The sequence below is a fragment of the Nanorana parkeri genome, unplaced genomic scaffold (genome assembly GCF_000935625.1).
Source record: "Nanorana parkeri isolate BGI_ZX_2015 unplaced genomic scaffold, ASM93562v1 scaffold825, whole genome shotgun sequence".
In the NCBI taxonomy this organism is placed as follows: domain Eukaryota; kingdom Metazoa; phylum Chordata; class Amphibia; order Anura; family Dicroglossidae; genus Nanorana; species Nanorana parkeri.
In genome coordinates this window covers 515,098-529,847 of record NW_017307093.1, presented here as the reverse complement: position 1 = coordinate 529,847, position 14,750 = coordinate 515,098, and the positions used below count along the sequence as shown (strand labels likewise).

Here is a 14,750-nt window from a genome sequence, read left to right as displayed (position 1 = left end):
ACACACACACACACACAGTATAGCAAAAGATTGATTACTGCACACAGTGAATGTTAACTTAGTAAATAAGTTAATAAACCAAAAGAGTCAACATGCCACGTGTAAATAAAACAATTTTACTGAGGGTTTATGTGGGACATGTGGGACAAGCAGTAACAGTTTTAGACCTGATATGATCCTTCTTCAAGCAGTCAGGTAATATATATACAATGGGGGGAGTTTATCAAAACTGGAGCAGACTAAATCTGGAGCAGATTTGCACTGCAACCAATCAGCTTCTCTGTCTCATTTTCACATCTTACCTGAGCAAACTGAAGAGAGATGTTGATTGATTACTATGGGCAACTGCTCTAGATTCTGTCTGCTCCAGTTTTGATAAATTCCCCACAATATATGTAGCAAGTAATACCTATTAGATCAGGTGTGCTTTATCTGGTTAACGGACTGCACAATCTAGCACACATATCTTTTCCCTCATCCAAACACCTGTGCTCAATGCAGGTAGGACCAGGCATATCCATTTAGGGCCTGTTCACATGAGTTTCAGGTCCTGATCAGGCCCGGATCTACAGACGCAGTGCTACTGATGCAGTGCGTTTTGGCCGCGTTTTTGATGCGTTCCAGTAAAAAAAAAAATTTTTTTTTTTTTTGCTGGAGTGGGGCTGTTAGTATGTTAGCTGCAGTGCAGTGCATTCTTTATGCGTTTTTGAGGCGTTTGCGTTTCCTGACCGTACAAAATGTGACATGCAGTATTTTTCTGTGGTAACCTGAACGGACTGCGCACGTGAGAACTGTAGCCCATAAAACACATAGGGATACATTGGGATGCATTTTGAGTGCAGGAGCATACGGATCAGGTCAGCACACAAAACGGACGTCATGTGAACAGGCACTTAGCCCTCTTTCTGGCAATTATAGGCGTAAATGCAGCTTTTGGCACTATCGTTAACCGAGCACCCACAATGTCTTTGACAGTTTGGAGAAAATTATCAAAACCGGAGCAGACAGAAGTTAGAGCAGTTGCCCATGGCAACCAATCAGCTTGTCTCTTCAGTTTGTACAGTTAAGCTTTGAAAATGAAAGACAGAAGCTGATTGGTTGCCATGGGCAACTGCTCCAGATGCTGCCTGCTCCAGTTTTGATACATTTTCTTAGTGTGCCATGAAGTTTAAACAATAAAAACTTGACAGGGTTTATAATCTTTTCCAACTTTATCAAAAACCAAAAGAAAAAGTTTTAGCAAGGCTGAATTTTAATTTTCAAAAATGTTTCCATATTTTTCATTCTAAATTTGTATTTGTTTGGATGCATGTAAGCATGCTCTTTTTTTTAAGGTTCATCTAACTGATTTTAGTGGAACCAGTTGCATCATAAAAAGACACGGATAGATGCTGTACTTGAACTCTCAGAGCTTACAACAATGTTCTCCTTAGTGCGCCGGTTTAACTTGTATAACAAAATATAAAAAAATAATAAAGATTGCTGTTATGTAACTGGACTTCAGAAAATGCAGAATCACATCTGTTCTTAATGATTTTATAAAAATCTCTTCTTGAATAATGTATGTGGTTAAATTCTATTAATATTCTAGTCCAATATAGTGATATTACTGTTATTTCACTAGGCATACATACCATGTGCTTTGTATACATTGGCAAGAATGCAATTGATTTTCTTTCAAAGGTGCTTTGGAAAACAGAGATGCCTATTTAGAGGCCACAGTCAAGCTAAGGTTACTTAATGGGAAATATGCTAATGTGCTTTACAAAGTTTACCGATCTCCTAAGGCTGGGCACACACCTTACAACCATCTCAAGACTTTTGTCTTGCGATGGTTGTAAGGTACTTTAAAAAAGTACGATCTGCCTATCTTGCATAGGCAGATCATACTTGCGATGATCACAAGCCACGCCCCCTGAGGGGCGGGCTTCCGATGACCGCAATGCCGAACGGGCAGTGTGCACTTGCGCACACCGGCCCGTCCGGCTTTTATCTTACGAACATGCTACACACCCGCCGAACATCATACGATGCTCGACGGGTTTGCAAACATGTTCATAAGTTTAAAGTCGTGCGACCTTACAGTAGTAGAGGTTGCACGGCTTCCACACACCTTACGATAATTGTACGATCGCGGGATTTCCCGCGATTATCGTACGATTATCGTAAGGTGTGTGGGGACCTTAAGACTTTGTTGTACAACCTTTAGAGACAATCACTGCAAACAAGAATTTTCTATAGCTCCCAATGAGACTTCTGCACCTGCCAACATTTAGGGTCACACCGGGTAAATAAATACCAAATATGACAGGCCTTAAAATTTTGTGTGTTTGTGAAACGGCAATTTCCCGCGATTATCGTACGATTATCGTAAGGTGTGTGGGGAGTACTGCAGTTTAAAAACAAGCAAGTAAAGTAACAATTAGCAAGTCGCCCCTCATCTCTGTGGATATTTGGCAATTTCTGTTTTGGCTGTGGCTAGTCATTGTTCTAAGCAGTTTATGTTTTCTTTGTGATACTGATCACATTTATAGGATATCTAAAACCAAAAATAATTGCAATATATTGCAGTCCATAGATGTAGTGGCTGCATTAGTTTTCTTATTTAACCCCTTGCCTGAATTAATTTTCAATTATTAAAAAAAAAAATATATGTGTTTTGGCTTTCAAGCAGATACAAAGGAAGGTGGAGATTGTTAATTTGAATATAGCACATACTATGGAGAATAAATGAGGTATGATGCAAATTAGCGACACTAGGCATTTAAGTAATAAAATTAAGTTATTGACCAGTACCTGCGGTAAAAAATTCAAATGGCAAAAATCAATAGAATGACATAAAATCAACAAAAAGTCACATGGGAAGAAATATTTTTACTCTTGGAGTTCTCAAAAGCAGTTTTTTATCTTGTTGAGGCATAGGTGAACATTGCACTTCAAACATTTGGTTACACTATGGCCCTTACAATTTGGGAGTTTGCAGCGTTGCCGTCCACGTTTAACCACTGGCCAGTGACCCACAGTGTCTGAACAGGTTTCCACTGGTAAAACCTTGATTTATCAAAAAAAATACTGAAATATCAACTTTGCACCCATTACTTTTTTTGTAATCAAGCAAATTACACATAAATATAATATTGTTCATATGCAGCCATAACTGCCTAATGTCGCAAAAAAGCGACAAAGCGAAATCTGCACATAACTTCAACATTTTTCGTCACATGGAGTTGACCTCAATTTATAAGCCGTAGCAGCAAACAATAAGCTGTTGCATATTTTTATTTGAGAAAAATAACCTAAAATTTACACAAATTTTCTCAAAATTAGCAGTCAGCAGCCATGTGCATGACTGCACTGAGGCTTCGCGTACTTCAAGCAGTTGTAGCTAACTATACTACTGCGACAGGGCGCGATCACTGCTCCCAAAACAATCTTTGGTACTTATTGAATACAAATAAACCAGCATTGGCGGAATAAACACACCAACTTGGCTGCAGTCAGGCCGGTAGGGGTATGTCGCAAAAACACGATGCTCGTCATCAAGGGGTTAAAGCCTGACTGAACCCCTGTTATTGTAGCCAGGCTGCACATGCAGTAATAAATGTGGGCTCTTTTACTTTTTTTTACTCATATTATCCTGTGCGAGTTCAATGACCATGACTTTACATAAAGAAGGGGCCCAGCTCAATTAACAGGGCTGCTCAGGGAAGGAGAACGAAAAGGAAAGGAATTTTTTTTTTTCTATTCTGACAATGCCCGTGTCAGAATAAAGAAAAAAAAGACACAGCAGGAGACTCCCGGGGCGCCAGGGAGAGTTAGCTGTTTGGAGATCAGTGTCCCTGGTTAGCAGGTAACCAGGGACGCTGATCTCTCTGCAAGTGGCCGGAGCCAGCCGTAAGATCACGGCTGGCTCCGCCCAGCTGTCAGAAGCAGGCTGTCGGCCGGCCAATGGCTGGCTGCTCGGCCAGCTTCGGCTTTCAGCACGGCTCAGCCGTGTATTTGAGCATTTTTTCTTTATTTGAGACTCTAAAGAAAATGAGCAGTTAACCCTTGCCATTCAAAATTAACCTTTACTTCAAGGGTACATTTTTCAAAATCCTGGAGTTCTTTAACACTATAAACGTTTTTTTTTTAAATCTGTTACAAATATTAATAAGAATATTTACAATAAAATAAATTCATACCAAAATATATAAAAAAAAATATAATGTTAAACAAAAGACAAAGAGCGCCTCCATCGCGTGAAAACGTTTTAATAAAGTGGGTTTAAACAAGTAAAACCATACTCACAAGGGTAGAATTTGTACAGGCATGAATAGATAAAAACGTGAAAAGCTTAGCCCACCGGCTAATCTTCCTCCCTGAGGTTAACGTTTCCGAGCCCACGCTTCCAAGGCCAGAACCAATTGGTTCTGACGAAGGAGGCGTGGCCTTGGAAACGTTAACCTCAGGGAGGAAGATTAGCCGGTGGGCTAAGCTTTTCACGTTTTTATCTATTCATGCCTGTACAAATTCTACCTTTGTGAGTATGGTTTTACATGTTTAAACCCACTTTATTAAAACGTTTTCACGCGATGGAGGCGCTCTTTGTCTTTTGTCACTTCACTTCAGGTCGGTCTTTCACTCGGCTGCCTACGGCAGCTTAGCGAATAGACCCTAGGGTGTGTGATTTTTCTTACCTGACATGTTCTAATTTGTGGATTTGTAATTCGGTTCAATCAGTCTTGTGATACACACACCTGTACCATCCTGCAAAGCTGGGATAATGATTTTCCTAGTTCAGCATTACCGCTTACTGTGAATTCTGCCTGTTTACTCAACTGTGTAGTTGAGTAGGTTAAAGGTAGAAAGATGACACTATAAGTTGCAAAGTCTAATCAGAGAATAAAGGTGGTCATACACCTTACGATTATCAGATGAAGCTTTTCGTCCGATGATCAAACCGTCGTACAATTGTCGTAATTAAAGAAATGCACCTGGACGAATTGCAGTAATCGACCGCACGGATTTTTGTTTGCGCATGAGCAGTGTAGATGTACGTAAACACCACTAACCTTGCGAAAATTGTACGATTGGCCAAGGTTTTCAAACATGCTTAAAAGTCAAAAGTTGTACGATTGTACAGTATTTGCGGTTGTACACTGCCCATACTGCCCATTGCGATTATCGGACGAAAACGCGATTGCATACGATTATCGTATGATAATCGTAAGGTGTATGGGCACCTTAAGGTTGTTAATGCATGGCTTTGCACTAGGGCAGAGGTTGTGAATCACAAGCCTGACTGAACAAAATTACAAATCTTTAAGCAGGTAAAACATTCACCATATATGCATTTGACATGTGTAATCAGCTGCTTACCTCCAGTTCTGCTTCTCTTTCAATATCAACATTTTGTAAACAATAATTCAACAAAACATACATGCTCTTTTTAGATTGTTAAACACTAAGGCATGGATCACATCTGAAAGTTCTATGCGATTGCGCACATTTGCGCACCACGTTTGCCACATGGCCCCATTGATTTGCAGGCATGTTTGGGATGCCATTAGAAATGAATGGCACCGCAAGCCTGTTTTGTGTTTGTGCGCGATTCCGTTATTGCCCTGCATTTTTTGAACATTTAGATGTGAACCAGGCCTTAGTCAACCACATAAACCTCATAAATATGTTTATCTAACAATTGACACTGGCGTTAAAGTTTAAGAGGACCTAAACTTTGGAAGCTGTTCCCCCCAAAAAAACAAGCATAAGAGAAAAGATTAGTCACCGGTACTGCCTGTAGACTCCCTGCAGCCGCTCTTTTCCCCATTATTAACTTACCATGCCTCGTTCCACGCTGTCTTCCTGTTTGGAGATGGTCATCTTGGTTAGAGGAGCAATACTTTGCTTTTCTTCATCATGTTAGGGCTTACCCTTTGATAAATGGTGATCTAATGACTGGTTGGGGAGTATTCAAGAAATAACAAAAGATGTACAGAAAGCATACATCCACAGAATTGATGGAGCATAAGCAGGGAGATCCTTCTCTAAAGCTTTCTTTCCAGCAAGACGAACAGTGTACGGTAGGTTAAAGGATAATTAAAGCCTCTGTTTTTTTGCATAGATCTACTGCTAGCAAGCAGTAGATCTATGCAAAAAGTGTAAAAAAAATAAATAACCCGCTTAAACAGAGGTTAATAATCACCTGTGTCTTCCCTGCACGCTTCCGTCCGAAAATGTGAAGATCCTCGGGCGGCCAAAAAGCACCTTGGGGTGGACGCATGCGCAGTTCACATTTTAGGCCGGGACGAGAGGAGAGACACAAGGTAAGTCTATGGACGCGTGCACCCGCATGCAGACACCGTTGGACAGGAACTGCCAGCAAGCTCAGATGAGTCAGCACTGGATCGGAGACCCACCGCAGCGCTGGAGGGACAGATGGAAACGACAGGAAAGAAGAAGAAGATAGGATTAAGAAACATAATTTAAGGTAAGTGCTCACATTAACATTGGGGGGAGGGGAAACATTTTTTACTAATGTCACTTTAATTACCAAATCTCTCTCCAAATTTTGTGAGACTAGAAGTCAAAGGCATAATACCTTAGGTCTCACACTGCATATACATACAACTATGAAGCTCCAGGCACAAGAGTGACTAGGCACATGAAGTGCATTGATATTTTTTCAGGAGGAATTTAGGACCAAAAACTAGATTTGCAGAGTACAGCTTGGGCATAGCCAATCTTCATATTTTTAGTTCAGGTCCACTTTCATTCCCATGTATATGTGAATTCCCATATAAATATGTAAATAAAGTTTGACAAAATAAATTGGGTACATTTTTTTTACAGTTTATTCAAAAATAATATGACCAGAATTTAGTATAGAAATGGATATCCATTATTTTGACTTATTTATTATTTATATTAGTATTATTTATACAATAACTGACACATATGAAAGACATATTCAGATACTGTAAGCGTGACAATAATAGCCTGAAGAAAAACACTGATTCACTTTCAAATGTTAAAGCACAGCTTTAGACTCTTCTGTACAGTGTCAGATATACAGCATATGTAAAGATAATTTATTTCAAATTGTATAGCTTTCGGACATTGCAACCAAAACATTTTTCTCTACATTCTGTGACTAAATATGGACACAAAAAATAAAGACTCATATTTTTGGAAAAGGCTCTCTACATAGGTCATTCAAATGTCTTGTTGAATTTGCAGCACTGATTTATGCTGTTAATATGGCTTTCTTATGATATTATCAAGTCATAAAGGCCTTCACTATTGTAAGCGAATGACTGATGATCTTATATTAGAAAATATATCTAGTATGTTTGCAGCAACTACTTTATATATTTAATATATATATTTTCAGGGTAAAAAAATCAAATAAAAGCAATGTGTAATTAAAAGATGAGTTTCATTGAAAGAAAATGGCTATTTCTTTAAATATTCAAACAAATATATTGCTCCCAGGTGTTCATAATTGTATTGCTTTTTTCCCCACTGACTCCAAAAATTTCATAAGTGTTTACTGAGTTAATATACTTTGTTACTCTCTAGAGGATAAAAGCTTCCTTTTTTGCAATATATTAAACTAACAGTTTTACAGACTGACCATTTAGGAAGTAAACAAGTAGCATGCTATGGGTATTAATATTTAATTATTTGAATTTTATTTACCCTAATCTTACGGCTAATTTATTAAAAGACCGCATTAATAGTATGACGTTTTAAACGCAATGAGGGGAATTTATCAAAATTGGAGCAGACAAAATCTGGAGCAGCTGTGCATGGCAACCAATCAGCTTCTCTGTCTCATTTTCACATCTTACCTGAGCAAACTGAAGAGAGATGCTGATTGATTACTATGGGAAACTGCTCTAGATTTTGTCGGCTCCAGTTTTGATAAATTCCCCCCAATATATGTACCAAGTATTACCTATCAGATTAGGTATGTTTTATCCGGTTAACAGAGTGCACCATCTAGCACACATCTTTTCCCTTATCCAAGCATCTGTGCTCAATGCAGGTGGGACCAGGCAAATCCTATATAGAGCCATTTAGCCCTCTTTCTGGCAATTATAGGCAATTAAATCTTAACTGAACAAACTGAAGAGAGAAGATGATTGGTTGCCATGCACAGCTGCTCCAGATTTTATCTTCTCCAGTTTTGATAAATTCCCCCCCAATGCATATTAGCATGGGTCTTTAACACAAATTTCTCCATGTTTTGCCCCAGTTAATTTTACTGCATTTTATTTTCCTTTTGCTGATGTTTCTGCACTTATAAGGCCATATGTCTATTTCTTTTATTTAACTACCTGCTGTCCGGCCGTTGTAATTAAATGGCCGGACAGCGGCTTCTTGACGGCGTGTGGGCGTCTTTGGTCTCCTATCGCGTCCCGCTCGTGCCCGCTGCTCTGCGGCGCGCACAAACGGGGAACCGGCTTTGAATGTAAACAGCCAGCGGTGGCTGTTTACATACAAGTGTTCGGGTGTCTATAGAGACGCCCGATCGCTTGTAATATCCGGTCGGGTGTGCGGGCCCCCCCTCCGTCGCTGCCGCTGCTGGCGATCCCGTGCTCCGCTGTTCCCGGTGTGAGCCCGGGACCAGCACAGCAGCTCTGCGGCCAGAGATCAAACGGATCTTAGTACACGAGCTCCGTTTGATCTCCTCTTCTGAATGCAGGCAGTGATGTGTATTACATCACTGCCTGCATTCAGTGTCACTCTCTGGCACAGAAACTGGAGAGAAGCTGGTGAAGCAGGTCTCTGCTTCATCAGCTTCTCTGGGGGTCCCTAGGTGACATTAGGGGTCTTAAGACCCCTGATGTCTCCATAAAGATGACCTGGCACTGCAAATTGGCTATCACATAGGGAGCTTGCTTGCTCCCTATGTGATAGCAATAAAGGTCAGTGGAAAAAAAAGGTTTAAAAAAATTTGCTACAAAAAAAATGAATAAATTAAAAATCACATATCAAAGCAATAAAAAAAATAAAAATAAAAGTGCCCCGCCCGCACACGCAAACATGCGTCAAGCCCGCCTACGTGCGAAAACGGCGATTACATCCATTGCGCCGCACATGTTACATATATCGCCGCGAACGTCGGAATGAGAGCAATAATTCTAGGGTCACTGATCACACTAAACTGATGAGCAGTAAAAGCTTTTAAAGCGTCGGCTATGGTCAATTTTGAGTATGGTAGTTTTTTGCGTTTTAACGGGTGCGCGCAATTTTAAAGCTTGACATGTTTGGTGTCTATTTACCCGACGTGACCCCGTCTTTTATATTTTACCAAAACATTGGGTAATAATAAATGTTTTATAATATAACGTAGGGAGAACAGGTTTTTTTTCAAAATTGTCAGTACTTTTTTTTATTATACAGTAAAAAAACAAACCTGTAGTGGTGATTAAATACCACTCTATAGAAAGCTCTATCTGTCCCCCAAAAATTGTATAAAATTCATTTCAGTACAGCGTTGCATGACGGAATAAATGTCAGTCAAAGTACTGCAGCGCTGAACACTGAAAAATGGCTTGGTCAGGAAGGGGGTATAAACACCCCGGTCAGCAAGTGGTTAAAATACCTCCCCCAGCAGTATTCTGTACCCTTTCACAGCAGTACCTGTCTCCCACTGTACTTCTTCCCTGCCACTAGATTTCCTCAGTTTTCCAGGGTGAATGATGCCCATTATTATTCAAATTGGAAAACATACTGTAAGTAAAAAGCACCATAGACCCGTGGCAAGGAGGGGGCAACATGATGGTATGCAGCGGCTCAGTGATTAGAGAGGGAAAGACAAATGTGACAATAAGGCAAGGGCACCTTCCATGCATAAACAAGCAGTTAACCCTTGCAGTTCAGGGGTAGCTCCACTACAAGGGAAACTTTTTATTTTCGTACAGTTTATTAGCCAGAAATGCTATTATGCCCTTAAACTGTTTTATGTTGTTACTTAAAGCATAACCTTCCTGGTTATGGAACTAAGCCCTGCCAATCTTCCTTCACCCAGCTTAATTAGAGGACCCTAGTTGGCCATAGGTGCATCCTCTCAGGGGAAACATTTTACACAAAACCACTACATGTTCCCTTTAATCCTTAGGCTTTGTCATATTAGTGAATCTCTAATCAGTGGCAATTTTTAACAGATGAAAAGAGAGATTAAGTATTTACAATGAAGTGGTAGAAGGGAGAATTATTTTCTTTTTGGAGGAGGCAGTTCTAACCAATTAGCTAGTGTCTCTACAGGATGTTATTGGAATTTAATCCATTTTGACATAGGTAAGGTGTCATTAGTGGCAGAATTGCTCCTCAGTTGTTGTTGCTCTTCCTGAACTACAAGACTACAAAAAAATACTTCTACCATTTAAGCTGTATTCATGGCTAAATATACGGAAACAAAAATACATGTAAGAGCTGTTTAAGCTGCCTAAAGGACATATATTTCTCTCTATCTTTAGCTGGAATTTTCATGCCAGAGACAGATAGGTAAAAATTCAGGTACTAACACTGCTTACACTAAAAAAAAAGAAGCATTTAATGATGTATTAATGTATACAGAGTTGCCTTCATTTGTGTCTTTTATATGCGCCTGGAGCTTAACTTTAATGTTTCATATATATACTATTATGTTAAATAGTAATATTTCCATTTGATTGTTTTCTTTCAGTTATCATTTGCAGCCACAACTCCAGTGTTGGCAGACAAGAAAAAATATCCCTACTTTTTCCGGACCGTTCCTTCAGACAATGCAGTCAATCCAGCAATAGTGAAGTTCCTTAAACATTTCAAATGGCAAAGGGTGGGAACATTAACGCAAGACATTCAACGGTTTTCAGAGGTAACATCAAAACATGTTCTTAGAAATGCTATTTTATCTTAACCTAGATTGAAATGTTGTTAAAGAGTGTAAACTGGTTTATATAGGATTGGAGACATTCTGTGGCTATATTGTCTTCTTCAGGCCCAGACCTAATATACCTAATGGTAAACCAGGCCTGATTATCCTAGATTATTAATTTTTTAACACTTTATGGAATGTAGGAGCAAGAACAAAAATCTGCCAAGGAAGAAAAAAATGAGCATGTGAAACTACTTGCATACTGGCAATTAATGCTGTAGATTATTAAAACTTACTCTAATGGTGTAAAAGTGAAACTTAACCTTTGCTTTATTCCAGTGACGTCAGCTAATTTCCTCACCTTTTGTAACAGGCAACCTGATTTGTATCTAAATGTGTTGCTAATTTGCTTGATAAGTGTCACCCATAGCATGTCTTATCTGCAATTAAAAAGTTTCATGATTGCAAATTTGTGTTTAACAGCTAAAGTTCCACTTTAAGTGCAAATTTCCATACTGGGGGACTCCATTTTAGCTGTACAAATGCTTGTGTTAATGTTTCCATTGTGTGTTGTGTGTTCAATTTATTTGTCATGGGCATGAATTATGTAATCAAAGGAAAAAATCGGCAAAGCAGTCTTAAGGGTCTATTCACTAAGCTGCCGAGTGAATGACCGACCTGAAGTGAAGTGAGCCGAACACTGTTCGGCTATTCACTTCAGGCTGGTACAGCTGATTTCAGCCGTACATCGGCTGAAATCAGCCGTACATCGGCTTGCTTCGTACCAATGTACCAATGCTTTTCAATGGGAATTTTTTTAATTTTTTTATATTCTGACATCTCTCGTGTCAGAATAAAGAAAAAAAAGACACAGCAGTGTTTCTCTCCTTGGCGGCCGGGAGCAGGAGACTCCCGGGGCGCTAGGGAGAGTTAGCTGTTTGGAGATCAGTGTCCCTGGTTAGCAGGTAACCAGGGACGCTGATCTCTCAAGTGGCAAGTGGCCGGAGCCAGTCGTAAGATCCCGGCTGGCTCCGCCCAGCTGTCAGAAGCAGGCTGTCGGCCAGCTTCGGCTTTCAGCACGGCTCAGCCGAGCCGATGTATATGCGTTCGGCTCGACCGAGCCGCTCGGCCATGTTCGGGAACTGTAAGGGCTATTGTGAATAGCCCGTACAGCACCCCTTCGGTCCTACTGAACCGAAGGGGTCCTGGGGCCGAAGCTAGCTGAAGGATCAGCCGAAGCTCCGGCCAGATCCTTCGGCAGCTTCGTGAATAGACCCCTTAGTGTGTGCATAAAGTTCATCTTAGAGTAGTTTCTTTACATGTGTCTCCAGATATGTGCTACATATTTACTGTGTACTTGCTCTATCTGAATGCTTTGTGAAGTTCTTCCTATTAGTTTCAGTGAAAATTACATGATCTGTACACATTTAAGATGAGCTGTCCTCTGAAATAATTCTATAGTTTCTAAAGTAAATGTGGTAGATATCAATTATCACATGCTTAAATGGCTTTAACGGGAAATCTGTGATAGTGGTGAATGGTAAACAGTATAAGGCTGTGGAGATAGTAAGGGGAACAAACATTGTAAAATGTAAAGAAGCTGGGTATACATATAGATTTATTTTTGACTGTTTAGTTATGATAAGCTGTAATAAGCAAAAATTGTTGTTGTACTTGCGAAAATCGCAAGTACAACAACAATATTCTTTCTTATGGACTTCCACCCTTTTGTACTTGGGTATAACACTGACCCCTTCGTATTCTGAGCTCTACCAAGCAAATTATCCATGATTAGTACGCCAACTCAAACACCTTCTTATCTCCTGGAAAGACTTCCGAATATCTTGGCTAGGACGCATCCATGCCATTAAAATGTCCTTTCTACCCAAGCTCTTGTACATGTTTAGGGTTTTACCAATCTCTGTACCAGCCCATGTCCTGCGTATCTTACAACAAGAAGCACTACGCATTATATGGGGTGGAGTTCGACCGCTAGTCAACCGTCCAATTCTCCCCCCTTGCTCTTCTATCCTCTAAATCTGACACACCTCTTTGGGTCTCCCTAGATGTATTGGACATCCACCCAATTCTAGTGTCAAACTTACCTTGGCTCCCGCCTTCGCTTCACCCTCCTCATTTAGGACCGATTATGCGACACATTCTACGGATATGGGACTCCGTGAAATGTACCTGTCAGCTGATTTCACCACATCTATTTCTTCTATCACTATCCATTGCCCACTATTCTACCCAGGCATGGTTAGACCTAATACTTTCTCCTGGTGGACAGCTTCTGGCTTTCCAGCTATACACTCTATGCTTACGCCCCATGGGATTAATTCCTTTACACAACTTGAAATATCATCCCACATTCCACAAACTGATTTATTTTGGTATCTCCAACTATGCAACTATATACAATCATTGTGTCAATCAACTACCCCACTTTACTCTATTACCCCATTTGAACACCAATGTCGTCAAGATCCTCATTCTCCTGGTCTGATTACCCTACTACAATCCTCAATATCTGCATGCCTCTCTTCTGGCATATCAAGCCAAGTGAGAAGAATTGGGTTCACCATTTTTAGAAACAGACTGGTTGGCAATTTGGAGTAAAGTCTATTCTTGTTGCCGTAATGTTCTAACACAGGAAAACTCATACAAAGTCCTACTTCGATGGTAATACACTCCAGCATGCATCCATAAGACCATCCCATCCTATTCTCCACTATGCGTCCGTGGTTGTGGGAAATTAAGCACCATGTCGCACATTTGGTAGGACTGTACTAAGGTTAAAAACCTATGGATCTGAGTTTATGCCTTAATCAAAACTGTTTTAGGATGTAATTTAGGTAAAAACCCATGGGAGGCGCTTCTACATAAACCTATAACAGGCATATGTAAATATCAGCAGCGTTTAATTTCCCACATCTTCATGGCCACTAAACAAACTATAGCCAGTTCCTGGAAATCCCCTGTGCTCAGCTACCTGGAAGTTAAAAATTGCATCACTAATGCGATGATTAATGAACAGCTAACAGCAATCTTGGATTGCTGGGCCCTGGATCGCCTACACCGGACCACGACACTTTGACCCAACCCAGTTAACAACTTGATAAACTCTTATAAAACAACCAGAGCAAAACTCACCCGATCTACACGAGCTATTGTACACCCTACACTATATCCTCTCATACCATAATCCCCCTTAGAGGGATAACCTTCCCACTCTATTACCCTGCTGTCCCCCTAATAGTCTCTGTTTACCTAGTAGGTTTTATCACCCGTCATTTAATACGTGATTTGCTCCAGGACCAATTTATGGTCCTCAGTACAGACAGTACTACATAAAGAGTTCTAATAGATGTTGCTTCTGTGATCCAAATCTAACATTTTTGGAATCACCAAGTCTACTTGCTTTATGTCAGTCTACTTGTAGTATTCTTATAAAATTTAGACTAGCTGCTGCATCAGCAATGATTTATACTGTAACGTTGCATATTACCTGTAAGTTTGTTTGATAACAATAAAAAAAAATGTTTGTGGTGAAAAAAATATTAGTAAAATAAATATAAATATATAATTGGTTATATTGTATATATATTTTTTTTATATATATATATACACAGTATATAGTGTGTATGTATGTATGTATGTATGTATGTATGTGTGTGTGTGTATATATATATATATACTTTGACTTTACCTTTACACTATTTTACATAAAAGCCACACAAATGTGATATTTTAATCAGCAGACTTTGTTGATTATATTTTGAGGTACATAAATGGGAGTACAAAAAGTAAATACACTCTGCCTTGGGAATAATTACAGGAAAATTATTTTTGTAATTTTGTACTATTTTCAATAAAACATAAATCTATGGGGTTGATTTAC

The 14,750-nt window shown here is 39.6% G+C and overlaps 1 protein-coding gene across 1 annotated transcript in view; it reads left to right on the top strand.

The window, feature by feature from the left end:
* Positions 1–14,750, top strand: part of GABBR2 (gamma-aminobutyric acid type B receptor subunit 2) — a 509,415-nt gene that overhangs the window by 194,403 nt on the left and 300,262 nt on the right. Inside the window, exon 3 of the mRNA XM_018565262.1 lies at positions 10,679–10,849. Coding sequence (XP_018420764.1) covers positions 10,679–10,849 — 171 coding nt within the window. The remainder of the gene's footprint in view (positions 1–10,678; positions 10,850–14,750) is intronic.